The sequence below is a fragment of the Saccopteryx bilineata genome, chromosome 12, assembly GCF_036850765.1.
Source record: "Saccopteryx bilineata isolate mSacBil1 chromosome 12, mSacBil1_pri_phased_curated, whole genome shotgun sequence".
Classification (NCBI taxonomy): domain Eukaryota; kingdom Metazoa; phylum Chordata; class Mammalia; order Chiroptera; family Emballonuridae; genus Saccopteryx; species Saccopteryx bilineata.
This window is the reverse complement of record NC_089501.1, coordinates 23862337-23879625: the sequence shown is the minus strand read 5'-3', so window position 1 is coordinate 23879625 and position 17289 is coordinate 23862337. Positions and strand designations below refer to the sequence as shown.

Below are 17289 nucleotides of genomic sequence, written 5' to 3'. Positions count from 1 at the left end.
CATATTTTGTTGGCTCAGTAGAATAGATATTTTTAAAAGTTAAAAAAAAATGTAAAATTAATTTTAATAATATATTTTATTTAAAACATATCTAAAAAATCTTTTAAACATCTAATCAGTATAAAACTTACTGAGATAGTTTACATTCTTCTCATGCTAAGACTTTAAAATGTGGCATATGTTTTCCATTTACAGCACATCTCACCACCAGCTATGCCAATTTAAATTGGCCACATTTCAGATGCTCAGCACAATGCCTCCTGTAGTGGTGCTGTATTGGGAAGCACCAACACTGACCTACACTGTACAGTCCCAGGGGCCGTGCTCTGGTGCACTTCCTGTTTAATCACAGAAAAGGAACGAGATGGTTCATTGTCAGTCAAAATCAGTATTCCAATGAAGATCCACAGATTCCATGATTATGTGTCAGCCTTTCTAATTTTTTTTTCATTATATGTAGTAGCATTGTAATACTGGGGAAGAAAAGTTCTAAACTAATGCCATTTCTAAAACAACAGGAAATAGAAATTTTTAGATAAAAAGACTTTAAAATGTGGCATATGTTTTCCATTTACAGCACATCTCACCACCAGCTATGCCAATTTCAATTGGCCACATTTTAGATGCTCAATTTGCTTAATATAAATTTCCCTTCCTATACTTAATGAACTTAAATCATGCTTTAAACCCAAGTTTCAGGAAGTACTGTCTACTTAAATTAATTTTGACCAGAGAAATGATTAGATGGTTTTTATCTGTCAGGAGATCAAGCCATCCTTAAGTAGCTAGAACTATTTATCACAGGTTATTTCTGATGGCGTAACAGACAACTTGAGCTTCATGCCTTAGTGGGACCAGGGTGATACAGAGCACGGCCAGTAGGAACAATGAGTTCAGGAAATTTCAAATGTGTAAGGGGCTGCTGGCAAACATGCTAACCTTTGTCTTAGAGGAAAACATTGTCTTTAAGAAAAAAAATTTTTTTTTTTTGCAGAGAAGAAAGATTTTACAGTTTTAGAATGTCTACTAGGAGGGAGATATTCTCTATCATTTCTACACTGGTTAGAAAACAAATCTGTTATCTCCAAATACTGAATCATGTAGAAATGTCATGAAGAATTATCTACCAATATGCTTATTTCTCTTAACAGTAAGACTCTTTTCAAAAATATTTTAATTAAAAATATAAAAAATACAAGAAAAATAAAAATGTGATAAATATCAAGTATAAAAGTATACTTGATGCTTTAAAAGTATAACCAACAACAAAAATTAAGCTAATAATGAATAAAATCTGCTCCCTTGTGTAGGTACCAAAATAACTAACACATTAACATTTTTTCAAAATGAATTTCGTCATTCTTTTATTTGAGAAGCTATATACTTAATTGAAAGGAAACATAGTATTACATTCATTATATATTTCATCTACCATTGAAAGACTAAATCTTTTATGGTTAATGATTTAATGATTTTATCTTTTTTTTTTTTTTCAGAAGCTGATTAAAATATCAGCTTCTAAATTTCTTTTAGAAATTACCTAATAGGAAAATTGTTATGCAAAAAATATTTTTAAAATATTTAGTAGCTTTATAGTGAATAACATTTTTAACTCCTGCTTTTTGTAGGACTTTAAAAAATAAAAAGAGAAGCAAAATAGACGGCAGAATTTGCTCCTATTTTTCCATGTGGGTATTAAGAAGATATGATTCAGAGAGGCCCTAAATAGGCTCCTTGCCTTTTGGATAATTTGCTATTCAAGGAATCATGGGCTGTTTTTCCACGTTTTCTGGGTCAACTTCTCTAAAGGCATCTCTTCCCCACTGTGCTCACTTAGGAGAAATCAATTCAGCGATGTTTATTATACAAAGTATTTTCTCAGACAAAAAAGGATATTCTAGATATAACTAGGCAAAAAACTGTGAAACAATTTAAGTGCACAAAAAGTTCAGGCCTTTACATGAATTTTCAGAATTTTTGTTTTTGCCTTTTTTTTTTCCTGCTCTTTAGTACATGATCAGATTGTATCTCTAAGTCCTCGGTCTTTGGATAACTAAAATGTATATTATCTGGAAAAAAACACACTTTGTGGGGTTAAGTTAAAATGGTCTTTTCACTCAAGTAAGTACATTTTAGCTTCAGACCAAAATTCTGTTAGAAAGATCATTTTAAAATAAGCTTCTCCAGAACTGGCACTATTCTCTAAGTTTTCATAGTAATAATATTTTATGCACATCTTCTAAAAATCTATTTAATCACATTTTGCTCTTACCATCCCCCTTTCCTACATGCACAACTCCTCTAGCGTTCTTTATGGTGTCTAATCAACAGTATCACCATGGTGCAACCAAACTTTCCTTTAAAAACTGTCTACTGAGATCTTTTTTTTTTTTTTGTATTTTTCTGAAGCTGTAAATGGGGAGAGACAGTCAGACAGACTCCCGCATGCGCCCACTGGGATCCACCTGGCACACCCACCAGGGAAAATGCTCTGCCCACCAGGGGGCGATGCTCTGCCCCTCCAGGGCACCGCTCTGCTGCGACCAGAGCCACTCCAGCGCCTGGGGCAGAGGCCAAGGAGCCATCCCCAGCGCCCGGGCCATCTTTGCTCCAATGGAGCCTTGGCTGAGGGAGGGGAAGAGAGAGGCAGAGAGGAAGGGGTGGGGGGTGGAGAAGCAAGTGGGCGCTTCTCCTATGTGCCCTGGCCGGGAATCGAACCCGGGTCCCCCGCACGCCAGGCCGACGCTCTACCGCTGAGCCAACCGGCCAGGGCCTCTACTGAGATCTTTAGCTCTTTGATTCTCTTACCCGGACATTGGAAAAGTACATTGGTATATTTATCAATAGTCATATATTAATGATTTAGACGTTCTGCCATTGGAACTACAGTTATTTTTAATAGACTTTATCTTTTAAGAGCTTTTGTAGGTTCACAGTAAAATTTAGTGAAAAGTACAGAGATCTCCCGCATAGCCTCCCTCCTTATCAAATCCCCCACCAGAATGGTAGACTTTGATGCATCTGATGAACCTGCACTGATACATCCTAACCAAAATTTGTGATTTACATTGGTTCACTCTCAGTGTTATGCATTCTATGGGTTTAGATAATTGTATAATGATGTGTATCTCCATTGTAGTACCATACAGAGTATTTTCAATGACCTAAAAATCCTCTGTGCTCTGCCTGTTCCTCCTTTTTCTCCACAGCTCCTGGCAAATCTTTTGATTGTTTCCATAGTTTTGCCTTTTCCAAACTATAGTTGGACTTATTAAGTATGTAGCTTTTTTTTTTTTTTTAGATTGGCTTCTTTTATTTAATAATATAAATTGAAGGTTCCCATGTCTTTTCATAGCTTGACAGCTCATTTCTTTTTTGGCACCGAATTATATTTTGTTGTCTGGATGTACCACAGTTTATTTGTTCACCTACTGAAGAACATCTTGGTTACTTCTAAATTTTGGCAACTATAAATAATGCTACTAAAAACATACTCATGCAGGTTTTAGGGTGGACAAAGGAAACTATTTTTTAAAAGTTGTAAGATGTATTGATTTTTCTCAGTTTTACAGATTCCACATACACTTGTAGAAAAATGGGAAATGGAGGATAATGCAGAGAAGTACTGTAAATGAAAGCTTTCTCTAATCGCATCACCAGAGCTATCTGGCACTAATATTTGTTACATTTTTTTCCATTGTTTTCTAGTACATTGTACACCCACACACAAATAGACATTTTAATATGATAGAAAACAAACTTATTTCTCAGGATTTCCTATATTATTAAATATTATTCACAAAACAATTTTATTTCTATATAATAGTCCCTCATATGCGTATATCAGATTGCATTAAGTCTATCCTGAATATGATTATTTATGCAGTTTAAGCTATCATGAGCAGCTTTAACTGAAGTTTTGTCTGTACCTCTCATTATAATAATTTCACATACATAAAATTATGACTTCAGAAGTAAAAAATGATTTTAAAGCTTTCAAAGCATATTGCCAAATCACCTTTTCATAAACACTCTGTCAATGTGCGTTCTCACCAATAACTAATGAGAAGGCCAATCTAACTGCTATTACTTACTGTCCATCTCTCCCCTCTCCAATGAAAAAAAATAACAGATTTATTGAGATATAATTTACATAGCATAATATTCAGTCTTTTAAAGTATGTAATTCAATAATTTTTAATAATCTTGTCTCAGCTTTCTTCAGCAACATGATTTTAAAAACCTTCAGAATCTTAGAAAAGGGCGGGTCCTGACACAGAGGGTGGTGGGAGGTCTCACCGTGGGCAGTGCTCTGCTGTCAGGTAAGGGCGCCAAGTAGTAAGGCGCAGTGAGTCAGACAAAGGAAGTATCGTTCTCATGTGGGTGTTTGTCTTCACTCTTATTTAATATCATTCTATAATTTTAAATATGGCCAGTAATAAAAGAATTGGAAGACTTTTAAAAATGAGTTGATAATCAATATTCTCTGTAAGAACATCCTGAAAAAACAATGGAATCAAATAAAACAAAAAATTTAAATTTGTTAGACTTAATTAGTGAATTCAGTAAGAGGACAGGATGAAGATATATAAAAAATGAATAGGTTTAACTAAATATGTAAAGAATATATACATAAAATATGAATATAAACCAATATATATTTATACACAAATATATATATATAGTCATAACTTTTCACTTGTAACTGTTTAGAATATACAAAGGTAACATATTTTAAAATAGCAATGGAAAAGCATGAAACAACTACGCTTAATATCTTTACATACAATATGATAAATACTATAAAAATTTAACCACTTTTCTTATTTAAAAATTTATAAAAGCTTACTTATTAAAAATAAATAAAAATGCATTTTATGTGCTTAAATCAGAAAATGGAATACATTGTATATATCAAGTGTACATGAATTTATAAGATAAACACAATGATAACCCTAACTCACATATTATTAATGATAATTATTATATTGGCTTTTTTGTTTTTTTGGCTGTCCTAAATTGTATATTAGGAAGAATTTCACAAGCATGACTTATATTAGTGGTAATGGTGGAGCTGGAAGGTACTGCGCCTTCTCTGTGCTCCGTGCTGCGAGAACCACCAATAATGTGGTAGAAGTCCTGGCTCTTTCCAACGCCACGGCTCTGTGGTCTGCATCTCCGCGTGCTTGTGGACTGCTTTGGTGATCCACTGGGTGTCTGGATTCCCTCTGGTTACCTTAGGGAATGGATCAATGAGGATAATCTCAAAGAATTTGTACATGGAATCTTCACTAACCCAGTAAGAATTCAGGACTCTCAGAGCCGCAAGTGACATCCAGCTCGCTCCTTGGCAACAAACTGAAGGCTTCCAGCAAACTTTAAATGGTTAACACCATGATGGACAGGCATGCTGAAGGTTGCACAGTGAGAAACAAGACATTTTCAGCCACTACATTGCCCATAATTCCAATATGGGACACAACCTTCCTTGGCCTTTTATCCTAACCTACATGCTTAATTTGGCCCGGGGGGTGGCGGGGGGAAGGGAGGGATGGGGAAGGGAGGGATGGGGAGACATGGTCCTGTGGAGCACAGAGAGCTGGTGGTACTGCCAGCGGTGCACCGTGAGAAGGAAGTTCACTACATCTAACTGCTTCTTCCTCCTAATTCCTGGATCTACTCCTAAGGACACATCTTGACTTACCTGACAGCTGGGCCAGATAGAAAGGAAGAGACATTTTGTTGGCTCTTGAGAAAGTAATTCTAAAGTTCATTTGTAAGAATAAAGAAGTGAAAATATTCAAGCAAATGTTTAAAACACAAAACAGTAAGAAAGTACTTGTCCTGTAACTATTAAAGCCTATCACAAAGTTATAATAAATTATACTAATATTACTGAAAATCAAAAACTATGTCAATAAGTGAATAACTGTGGTACTAGTTGTTACAGGAGCATGAGAGCAATGCTTTGAATTTGACTCTAGTGTCCCTGAAACCTTTGTATATAGTTCTGAAACAGACTTAATATGCACTATTACTTTCTACTTGATAAAACCAGTACTATACATCCGGGGTTGAAGAAAAAATTATTTGGTGAATTAATGTAGTGTAATTATCAATTGAGAAAGCAGTAGATGAATTTTAATCATCAATCTTACATCACTAGCAAAGGAAATTTGAAGTAGATTAAAAATTTACATTTTTAGGCCCTGGCCAGTTGGCTCAGTGGTAGAGCATCGGCCTGGCGTGCAGAAGTCCCGGGTTCGATTCCTGGCCAGGGCACACAGGAGAAGCGCCCATCTGCTTCTCCACCTCTCCCCCTCTCCTTCCTCTCTGTCTCTCTCTTCCCCTCCCACAGCCAAGGCTCCACTGGAGCAAAGATGGCCCGGGGATCCCGGTCGGGCGCATGCGGGAGTCTGTCTGACTGTCTCTCCCCGTTTCCAGCTTCAGAAAAATACAACAACAACAAAAAAATTACATTTTAGGAAAACTTTTATGTTTGTATTTATAAAATAACTATCAGAGCATAAAAAAAATCTGTATATTCAATTGCATAAAATGGAACTTTATATCAGAAAAGTAAAAACAGGCAGAAAAGTTTAACAGCAAAATGACACAATTTAAAAAATAGTAGAGCACAGTAAAATGTGAAAAAAAATCAAATAGTTTAGGAGAACACTAACTGGTAAATGAATAAAAGATAAAAGAAATTCAGATGGCTTGTAACTATACAGAAATTAGTTTGGACTCAATGTAAATCAAAACAATAGTGACCACTTTTCTATGTATTTATTAGCAAAGCTTTTACAGTTATGATAATAATATTTAGAAAGGTATTTTTAAGTGATCACTCTCAAACTTAATTGAAGGGTATATAAATTTGATATATTTCAAGCTCCATCTTCCTGTCAGTTGGCGAGTATATATTTCTTTTGTGCGTGTGCAGAGATAACAATTGATGTTAGGAATTGTATTTTGGCCGTACCTCCTGGAACCAGCAATTGTCTGAGAAAAGAGCCTTTAACTTAGGAGTTCCACTTATTAGAATAAGCTATAAGGAAATAACCGCATTAGAATTATATCTACTAACAAAATAATATAATAAATTTAAGTGCCCAATAGTAAGGAAAAAATAAATTATAATATATCTCTTAGAACATATCATATAGCCATTAAAAATCAGATTTGTGAAAAATATTTTAAAACATGAGGTTTAATCATGGTTTAATATTAAGTGAAACAGAATTCAAATGAATCAGTTTGGTATACTTTTAATGTTGTTAGAACGTCTCTATATATATCTATGTATGTATATATCAAGAGTGAAAAAAATATCAATATTTTAAAAAGTCTGGTTGACCTCTTTGATGTATGTTAGTGCGTTAGCCTATTATTTTCTGTATAATAAAGTTGGAAAAATATAAATATTACTTGTAAAATTCTTCCCAGAAGTAAATAAGTGAAATGAATGAATTAAGTGCTTAACACAAATTTTGTCCTATAAAAAGTGTTCACTGACTTTAATTACTTTTATTTTTATTCTTATTATGTCTGGAAAATATAGAGTGACGCCTCCATTTCATGAGACCTTGCATTGCTAAGCCTCCAATGTTCTCATTTTAGCTGTCTTCCTTATTATGAAGTAAAATCTGGCTTTGGGAAGCAGTTGGTCTATTACTAATTTTTGGTGGTGTGGAAGATGTTCATCTTTTTCTATTATAGTCTGTGTACTTTTCTCAATACTTTTTTGGAAAGTCAGGAAGTGTCATATCTAGGCTGCCAGACAGTTGATATTTAAACCTCTCTTAATCAAACCACATAAAACTCCCATCCTTTCACCTTCAATATCTAAAGTAATCAACAACATCAAGTTCAGTGTCTCTGGTCTTTCCTGCAAACTACTGTCTGGGCCAGTCTGAATAGTCTGAAGCAGTGTTATATGTGTCACGTCTCCAGCGTGCTAAGGCATTTCATCATCTTGAAACTGCTCGGGAGTACTCGACCAGGTTAGTTCTGTACGGAGATCAGCAACCTGCTTTCCAAAGCCAATCCAGCAGGCATATATGGTGGCCTAGCCAGTTTAAAGAGCTGCTAGTTATTGGTGGGATTTAAAAATTCATGTTATTCAAGTTTTTTGTTGCCTGCCTAGTAATACGGAATCAAAAGGGTATCTTTAGGATAAAAATGTCCCTTTTTATAGGCTGGTGAATTTAGCAAAAAAAAAAAAAAAGTTTTCTTTAGCCTGCAAGTCAAAATCTATTTAAATCATAAGCTCTAAAGTTGATTTAAAAGTTACAACTACATTGAAAAATTACATCTCCTCCTTCTTTGAATATAATGTAAACCGATTTTTAATTGTTTTGTATAACTATGTGTAACAGATTTTTTTGAACAATGCATGGTGAAAATCAGCAAATATGTCAGACAAAGCACAACATTAAGGGAAACACTGCAGCATATGTGACAGTTTTAGAAGAATTGCTGCTGTTTTCACCCTTCACACCAGAATAATTTTTTCAATATTTACCTCCCATGTGTACAGAGAGAAACATATGGGGCTTTACATAATCGTAAGCATAAACAGGTGGCTACTTAGGTACATTTAATTTGCAGGCAGCATCAATAGTGAACAATGCAATCAGCACCACATGGCTCCCAAACTCTTCCCACTAACATTCCATTAGCAAAATTAAGATGATTAAAATAGAGGGAGGGTAGACTCCTCCTTCAGTTGGCTACCACTAGCTTCCAGAGCCATGAATAAAACACATTTTTAAAAAATGCCTTGGTATTTTGCTGTATCTTTTGTTCCAGGAAACTTTGGCAACTGTGTATAATGCATACCTTGTGAATAACTACAAGCAGCACAATATTTACATCTTAAAAGTGTTTACATCTCCCTATAAACTGCTCATTATGGGCATAAACTTATGGTGGTTAAATTCTAAGCAATTTATCGAAGCATGGGGTCAGACAAATTTTTCAAAGCAAGCTGGCAATGTTTTCCCACAGGCAGTCCACCTAAAGAGGTCACCTGAGACTCGTTTCCATATTCAGATCCTTTGCCAAGATCTGTGGAAGACTGTTGCTGGAATTTTTTGCTCAATCTGTGTCAGATGCTGAACTGTGTATTTTATATAGTTTGTCTTAACTAATTTGATCCAGGATGGAATATCTTGTTTGTCCTCATTGCCTTTATAGGTATTAATCTCTCTGACTTTATAACCATTTTGCAATGGCTTAGAATTCCTGAGTTTAAAAGAAAAAAAAGAGGAGAAATAATAATCACTATTATTGGGTTTTTTTGCTTTTTTCTCTTTTGTGTATATTACATATTAAGTGTTTCCCATACATGTTGCATTTATTAACTCATTTATAATCATCACATTGGTTTTATAAAAGAGATGATATAATTTTTTTTCCATTTTACACAAAAGGAAAATGTAGCCCTAAGAGTTTAAGTTCTCAGGTTTACACAGTGAGAAAAGGGCTGAGGCCAGAATGAAACCCAAGTTGTCTGAATCAATACCTCATACTTTTAACCCCTTTACTTTATTGTTGGGATAGTTGTATGTCTCTGGCCCTGACAATTTTGCCCAAAGTCACCAAGACCAGGAGTATTAAATCTGTGGTGTTTTGAAGATCTTCCTAACAAAGCCTAATGAGAGATTTGGGGTGACTAAAGCTTATAGGGGTTCTTCCTAAACCTCATGCTTCTTCCGGTCTTCCCGTAACACAAGGGGTAGTGCTCTGCCGAACTGAAGACCCTGGGGGGTTGTGTTCCAGGCAAGATTTAGGGAAAAAGGAATTTCTCACATTCTCTTTCCTCATCCTAGGTTTATTACTCATTCTTACTGCTTGGAAGGGAGAAAGCTTGCCCATGAATAAGTATGTATGACTACTAATAAGCTACAATTATAACAGCAATTTAGACAGCAATACCAAGTTATATCATTTGATTTCAAGAACTAAAATTATTAGTATAACTTATTTATTAAACATCCCAAATATATTAGATACTGAAACATCACTCCTTTTGTGGAGTTTAAATGTCATTTAAGAAAAGGGGTCCTTTTTTAATATAATAATTAACTCAGTTAAATATAAATTGGTAGGCTTTATGATTTATTCTTTTTACCTCCAGGTAAAAGAACTTTCAGAAATCCTTAATAGCTATTATGGACAATTTCAACTCCATAATAAATATAAAGACATTTAAGCATAGAAATTCTACAGCCTCACTTTGTCTCATCTAACATTTAAAAACCGTGGTTACCATCTTTGATGTGTCTTCTCCCGTCACGTAAAGTACTATGCAAAATTTTCTTAAGAATTTTGACTTCGCCTACATTTTTTGTTTCTGCTCCTGGAGAAAGGTCTATAAAGATTGTTGGAATCACTCATTAGTTTATGTTGTTCAATAATCCTATAATCAACTCTGAGAAATCTGGAGAATTTTCTTCGTTGTTTGAATGGTATAATATGTTTTTGTTACATATTATTATATAGCTTTTGCTCAAGGATTTTGAGAAGTTTACTTTGGATAGGTTATTTTATGTACTCCATTTCTATCTGAAGTTGAACAGAGATGCTTGAGCTAGAATTTCTAGTGCCAGTGTTGGATTTGATGTAGTCTTAAAGAAGATTTTGTAGGATATGCTGACCTAAGTATTGTCTTGAGAATGTAACAAAATGATAGAAAAGCCGAAGAAGCATATGAAATGAGAAATCTATATGTGCAAGTATAAAAAACACGGCTCTTTAGAAATTTGATTGCAGAACAAACAGTGCTGTGTTTTAAGAGCCCAAAGCATGTACTAGCAAAAATAAGTGAGACAGATTTTACTTTATTGACAAAGAGATAAGACACATTATCAGAAATATATAACAGGTTGACTTATCTCCAGATATTTGTAACATAGCTCAGTGCATTAGAAATTTTCAAGCATGAATCTCAAATATATGTGTATTAATTAAAAATTGTGTATGCCTGACCTGTGGTGGTGCAGTGGATAAAGCGTCAACCTGGAAATGCTGAGGTCGCCGGTTCAAAACCCTGGGCTTGCCTGGTCAAGGCACATATGAGAGTTGTGGGAGTTGATGCTTCCAGCTCCTCCCCTCCTCTCTCTCTCTCTCTCTCTCTCTCTCTCTCTCTATCTCTCTCTCTCTGTCTCTCCCTATCCTCTCTAAAATGAATAAATAAAAATTTTTAAAAAAATTGTGTGTGTGTGTGTGCTTGACATATCTTTACCTATATCTCAAAGGCAGGTTTTTTTTATGATAGTAAATATGAAGCCGTATTTTGATAAATTTGTGTTAAAGAAATTTCAGCCACTTTAATTTCTTTATTAGACTAGAGTGTCATTATTTTACCTCACAGTATGGCTGAAGAAAAGCCTGAGTGGGTGTAGAAATGTCAACTCTTCATTTTTTTGTTCTTGTGTTTAATTAGTTTTAATTTTAATACATGATTTCTTGCAAGAAGTATTTCAAGTCATTTATTCATTTTGTGAGGGTTCCTCAACTGTGACAATATACTTTAGAAACCCACTTAAGTAGGGCCAGGTAACCTGCAGCCCTTCGGAAGTATTCAATACATGAACTGGTGGTGTACGCAGCACTGTCAACCTTTTCACCTGTGTAGTCCCCAGGGCCCATCAGAGGCCTCACCTCTATCTACAGCATGTGGCCATCTGACATATCAACAGATAAAGCTAGTGCCCATCAATATCATAAATATCAGTGTTGTCCACTTTCTTATGTTGTTAGATACAAAATGTTCTAAATCTTCCTGCATCTGAAGGCAGGGTAGACACCCACCTTGAAACCATCTCTGTTAGCTAAAATTTTAAAAAGGCTAGACAAACCATTTATGATTTCAGATACTAGTAAAAGGTTGAAATGTGTAACTCTATGATTAAGCCCTTAAAGTTTAGAGAAAAAAAGACATACTCTTTTATGATCTATGTGATGACAGAGAACTTATGGCATCTTTTCAAATGTTCATATGCTTATCTGTCAAACATTTGTGTTTTATCTGTAGCAACCTTTCACTGCTATCTTTTTTTTTTTTTTTTTTTTTTTTTTTACAGAGGCAGAGATAGACAGGGACAGACAGACAGGAACAGAGAGAGATGAGAAGCATCAATCATCAGTTTCTCATTGCGCGTTGCGACTTCTTAGTTGTTCATTGATTGCTTTCTCACATGTGCCTTGACCGCGGGCCTTCAGCAAGACTGAGTAACCCCCTGCTGGAGCCAGTGACCTTGGGTCCAAGCTGGCGAGCTCTTTGCTCAAGCCAGATGAGCCCGTGCTCAAGCTGGCGACCTCGGGGTCTCGAACCTGGGTCCTTCCGCATCCCAGTCCGACGCTCTATCCACTGCGCCACCACCTGGTCAGGCTCACTGCTATCTTGAAAATTAAATTATATCTTACATGTGAATTTCTAGCACATAAGTTGCTAATATTTTAATAATTCTAGTATTAATGATATGAGAGAAAGGTGAGAATTAGTAGGTAAAGTTCTCCATAACACTCCTTCTTTCAAAGATGGTGGGAATATATTGGTTGGAATTGGGAAAACAAGCTAAAGACTAGGAAAGAAATATGTAAACTTTTCACAGTTATCTCATGCTGTGTATGTTAAATAATATTGTGATATATAGTTGGAATATTTAATTTTAAAAATTGCTCCTTATTTGGATGGGAATTAATGAGCTAGAAAGAGAAAAGTAGAAAAAAATCTAATGAGCGCAAATCCTTTACAGTATACTAGGACATTTATTCTTGCTCTTCTCATACCACAGGGTCTAGAAGGCCTATCCATTCAAATGGAGGAGTAGCTCTAGAGATACAAATACTTATTTTGTGAACTGCAATAAACATGTTTTCAATAGCACTGTCTTTGTGATAGGGTGGCAGCATAGCGTAGTGGAAAGAGCTTAAGAGTCTTACATGAGATTCTAGACTCTAGAGCAGAGGTCCCCAAACTACGGCCCCGAGGGCCACATGCGGCCCCCTGAGGCCATTTATTCGGCCCCCGCTGCACTTCCGGAAGGGGCACCTCTTTCATTGGTGGTCAATGAAAGGAGCACATTGACCATCTCATTAGCCAAAAGCAGGCCCATAGTTCCCATTGAAATACTGGTCAGTTTCTTGATTTAAGTTTACTTGTTTTTTATTTTAAATATTGTATTTGTTCCCGTTTTGTTTTTTTACTTTAAAATAAGATATGTGCAGTGTGCATAGGGATTTGTTCATAGTTTTTTTTATAGTCCGGCCCTCCAACGGTCTGAGGGACAGTGAACTGGCCCCCTGTGTAAAAAGTTTGGGGACCCCTGCTCTAGAGCCTTGACTATGAAGACCGGACCACTTTCATATAACTCAGTAATAATATTTGTTTTACAGTCCTTAAATGATTATTGTGAGGATAAATGATGCAAATAAAAAACATTCAAACTTATGGATTTCTAAACAAATTTTGTTACCATTATTATCAACATTGTTTACAGACCTGTAAGAATTAGTTAAAGATATAAACTCCCTAAAAATCTAAGATTTAGAGTCAAGATCTTACAGCATAAATTCACTTATTGAATCACTTTCAACAGATCAATTTATTGCAGTTTCTTATAACTTTTGTTTCTTAAGTGGCATGCTTTGTGAACAATTTCTTCTAATTTAAAAGTGATAATATCCATTTTAATAGGTGAAATTCAAATTTGGAAACAGAATCTATTTTCTGTTTTTTAACTTACTTTATTAAGATTACATATTGGCTTATTTTATAATCACTCTAGTGATCACTCAGCTCCTGAAATGTGTTTTGTTTTACTTTGGAAGAATAATAAATCATATTTTTCTCAGTGAAGAATTACTATACTCTTTGTGAAAAAGATGAAGTAAGTATTGGTCTAATTTAAGCCTAATGAGGCCTATGGTACGTTAGTTTAATGTGAAATTGAAGTTCCTTTATGACATCATATAGCTTGCCCTACTTTATACAAAATTATGTGGCTGTTAATAAGAACAGACTTTTAGATTGGCTATGATAATATATGAAGAAATCAGTTAATTTTTTTCTGTACTCTGCCACCTAGTATGCTAAACTGTGTACTTAATCATTTTCTAAGGGAAAACACGAGACTTATATATAGATTTTTCTTGCCATAGAGACATCCAACAACACAGCTCTGAATTGTATGATTAACTTCAAATAATGATGGCCCTTAGGGTTTCAGGTTTTTTATACCTTATAACATTTTAGGTCTGTTATTACTTTGTGAACCCAATTCCCCGAGAAAGAAGATACTAAAATAACTTTCTGTGACTTATGTCATCAATACAGCTAGAATAGAAAAAACAACAAATTCTGTGTCTCTACTATTTATTAGATTCAAGGTAGCTATTTTTAAAAACATATTTCACAAAAACTGCTGAATTTTCTATACCCTGATGATGATTGTAGACTCTTAGAAATAAATCTTCACGCACAGACAAATGAGATTAAATGTTGCAGGCACACACATGTGCACACACTCACACAAATTCATTTACTGTGGAGAATTCAAGAATACTATTTTATTAGATTTTCCTTGATAAAAGACATAATAAAATAAATTTCTTCAAAGTAAATGTTTCTTTGCCTCACAGTTTTCAAGTACACCAGCAGTGGATAAACACTATTTAATTTCTAAAGGTTCCCTGGACAAATTGTACATGCTACCTTCCTTACCCATTCCCGACAGGATTGCATCACCCACACTTTTTCAGGAAGTTTATATCAAACTTTGAGCAAAAATCAACTACAAAAATAACTAACCATAAATCTTTTCAGTAAATGAAAGTATACATAAAGGACACTATAACTTGGTTAATAAAGATTTGATTTACAGATAAATTTGACTAAAATGTACATGTTACATAAAACTAATAAATGACTTTTCCAAGCTAAATCATTCTATTAAGTTTTTGAAAAATACATTATCTCCTTTGTACATGCTAATATATAATATTATAATTAATGTACTTTAGGGCTTAGAGAGCAATTATGTAATTTTTTCTTATTTTCTCTGAAATTAATAAAATGTATGCAATAAATACATTTTTGAAAGTGCTACAAAGCAAATGTGCCAATAATAAATACAAAATAATTTAAAGCTAAGAATTAAACTTAAAACACTTAGACAAGCATAAAAAGATGTACCTTAATTAGTAAAAATTTATTGTATTAGTGACTATTCTGATAGTATTAGAAAAAAATGATTTCTAATAGTGGAACTATGACAAAATTAGGGAAGTGATGAAAAGAAAGAATAATATGTACTCAAGACTATTCAATCCAGTATTATCTAAGCTGGCATTTTCCAAGGGGAGTTATGTGGAGAACTAATATATCATGGTGTCTTATGTTGTGACTCATTAGTGTACGTTTTACCAAGAGTTTTTTAATCAAATAAATATTTAAAATTTTGCAAGTTATATTCCCCTTAAGTGAGTCACAGTGCATCTAAAGTTTCTGAGACATCTTAAATTAATTAGAAATATGTAAGTTATTTTTATTGTGGTAAAATATACATAGCATCAAATTTACCATATTAAAGTATACAGGTCAGTGCCTTTAAGTACAATCACAATGTTATACAATCATCGCCACTCTCAGAAATATTTCTTTTGTTATTATTAATTTACTCATGAAACAGTTTTCTTCTAGAATATCTCGTTTTGGTGTGTCTAGAGATATAGTTATGGGAGCATTGACCTAATCCAATCCTCTCCTTTGAGAAATAAAAGTTTAAAAATGTGATCTTGAAAGATTAAATACTTCCTCAACATCACACAGTCAGTATCTCTTTCAGGTTTCCCATTTCCAAGAACAGGGCCTTTTCTCTCTCAAAATATTTTTTTCTGGTCTCCATTTATGCTACCTAGGTCTGATAATCAAGTATTCTATAGACAATACATTAAAATTTTTCCTAGAAGAATCTATGATTCAAAGAAGTATATATAATCTTTTTAAAAAAAGATATATTACATTTAAAAGGCAGCATTGTTTATAATAGCCAAGATCTGGAAATGGCCCAAGTATCTGAGAGTGGATGAGTGAATTAAAAAGCAGTGGTACATATACACAATGGAATACTATAGGGCCATGAAAAAGAAGGAAATCTTACCTTTTGCGACAACATGGATGGACCTGGACACTATTATGTAAAGTGAAATAAGCCAAGCAGAGAAAGAAAAATATCATATGACCTCAATCATTTGAGAAATCCAATAAACAATATGAACTGAGGAATGGAATAGAGGCAGAGGTGGGATCAAAGGGTCCAGAGGGAAAGTGGACAGAAGGAAAAAGGATGATAGGATGGGATCAGAGAAGGGAAAGAGATTGGTGAAATTGTATACACATAACACAGCGTTATAGAGATCAGAAAAACAAATCCTGGAGGGAAGCCGGGAGGGGGTTGAGGGCAGGGGGCAAGGGAAATCTTGAGGGGAACTCGGGGGAGAGGGGATGCATTCGGGGGGACACAAGAATCTATAAACACAAATTAAAATTTAAAAAATATTTTAAAAAAGGAAAGGAGCATAATGTGTACACACTTAACTCTACTGAACTGTATACATAAAGATGGTTAAGATGGTAAAAAAAAAAAAGCTGCATTATACTTGTCTTATCATTCTCTAGCTATGATCTTTATTCATTGTAAGAACTTTTTTTAATTCACACAATTTTGTTTTTAGGTCTTTTTAAGATTGTGGCTGATAAAACTCCATACCTTTCTATGGAAGAAATTACAAGGACCATCCCTATTGGACCAAGTAGACTAGGGCATCCTTGCTTCTATCATCAGAAGGATATAAAACTAGAGAACTTCATCATAAAGCAGGGTGAGCAAATCATGCTCAACTCAGTTGAAGAAATCAATGGAGAAATAATGGTGAACTGTGGAGTGGTAAGGAATCAACAAAATCATTCATTTACTTTGCCTTTGTCACAAGAAGGAGAATTCTATGAGTGCGAAGATGAACATATTTATACTCTAAAAGAGATTGTTGAATGGAAGATACCCAAGAACAGAACACGAACTGTGAAACTTACAGATTTTTCAAATAAATGGGACTTAATGAATCCTTTCCCTAAAGGTTTTTATGGTGCTTTGATACTCAAGCCTGTTTATGAAATTCAAGGTGTGATGAAATGTAAGTATTCACTGAAAATAATGCTCTATGAGCAGAAGTATCGTGGGGTTTGGGAAAGAGAAAGACTTCAGAGTGAAGAATTGG

General features: G+C 34.5%; 1 protein-coding gene and 1 pseudogene across 1 annotated transcript in view; one reads left to right on the top strand and one right to left on the bottom strand.

The window, feature by feature from the left end:
* The window catches only part of THEMIS (thymocyte selection associated), a 204718-nt gene that overhangs the window by 63772 nt on the left and 123657 nt on the right, over positions 1-17289 (top strand). Inside the window, exon 3 of the mRNA XM_066248424.1 lies at positions 16747-17205. Coding sequence (XP_066104521.1) covers positions 16747-17205 — 459 coding nt within the window. The remainder of the gene's footprint in view (positions 1-16746; positions 17206-17289) is intronic.
* Positions 5057-12924, bottom strand: LOC136316415 (large ribosomal subunit protein eL15-like; annotated as a pseudogene).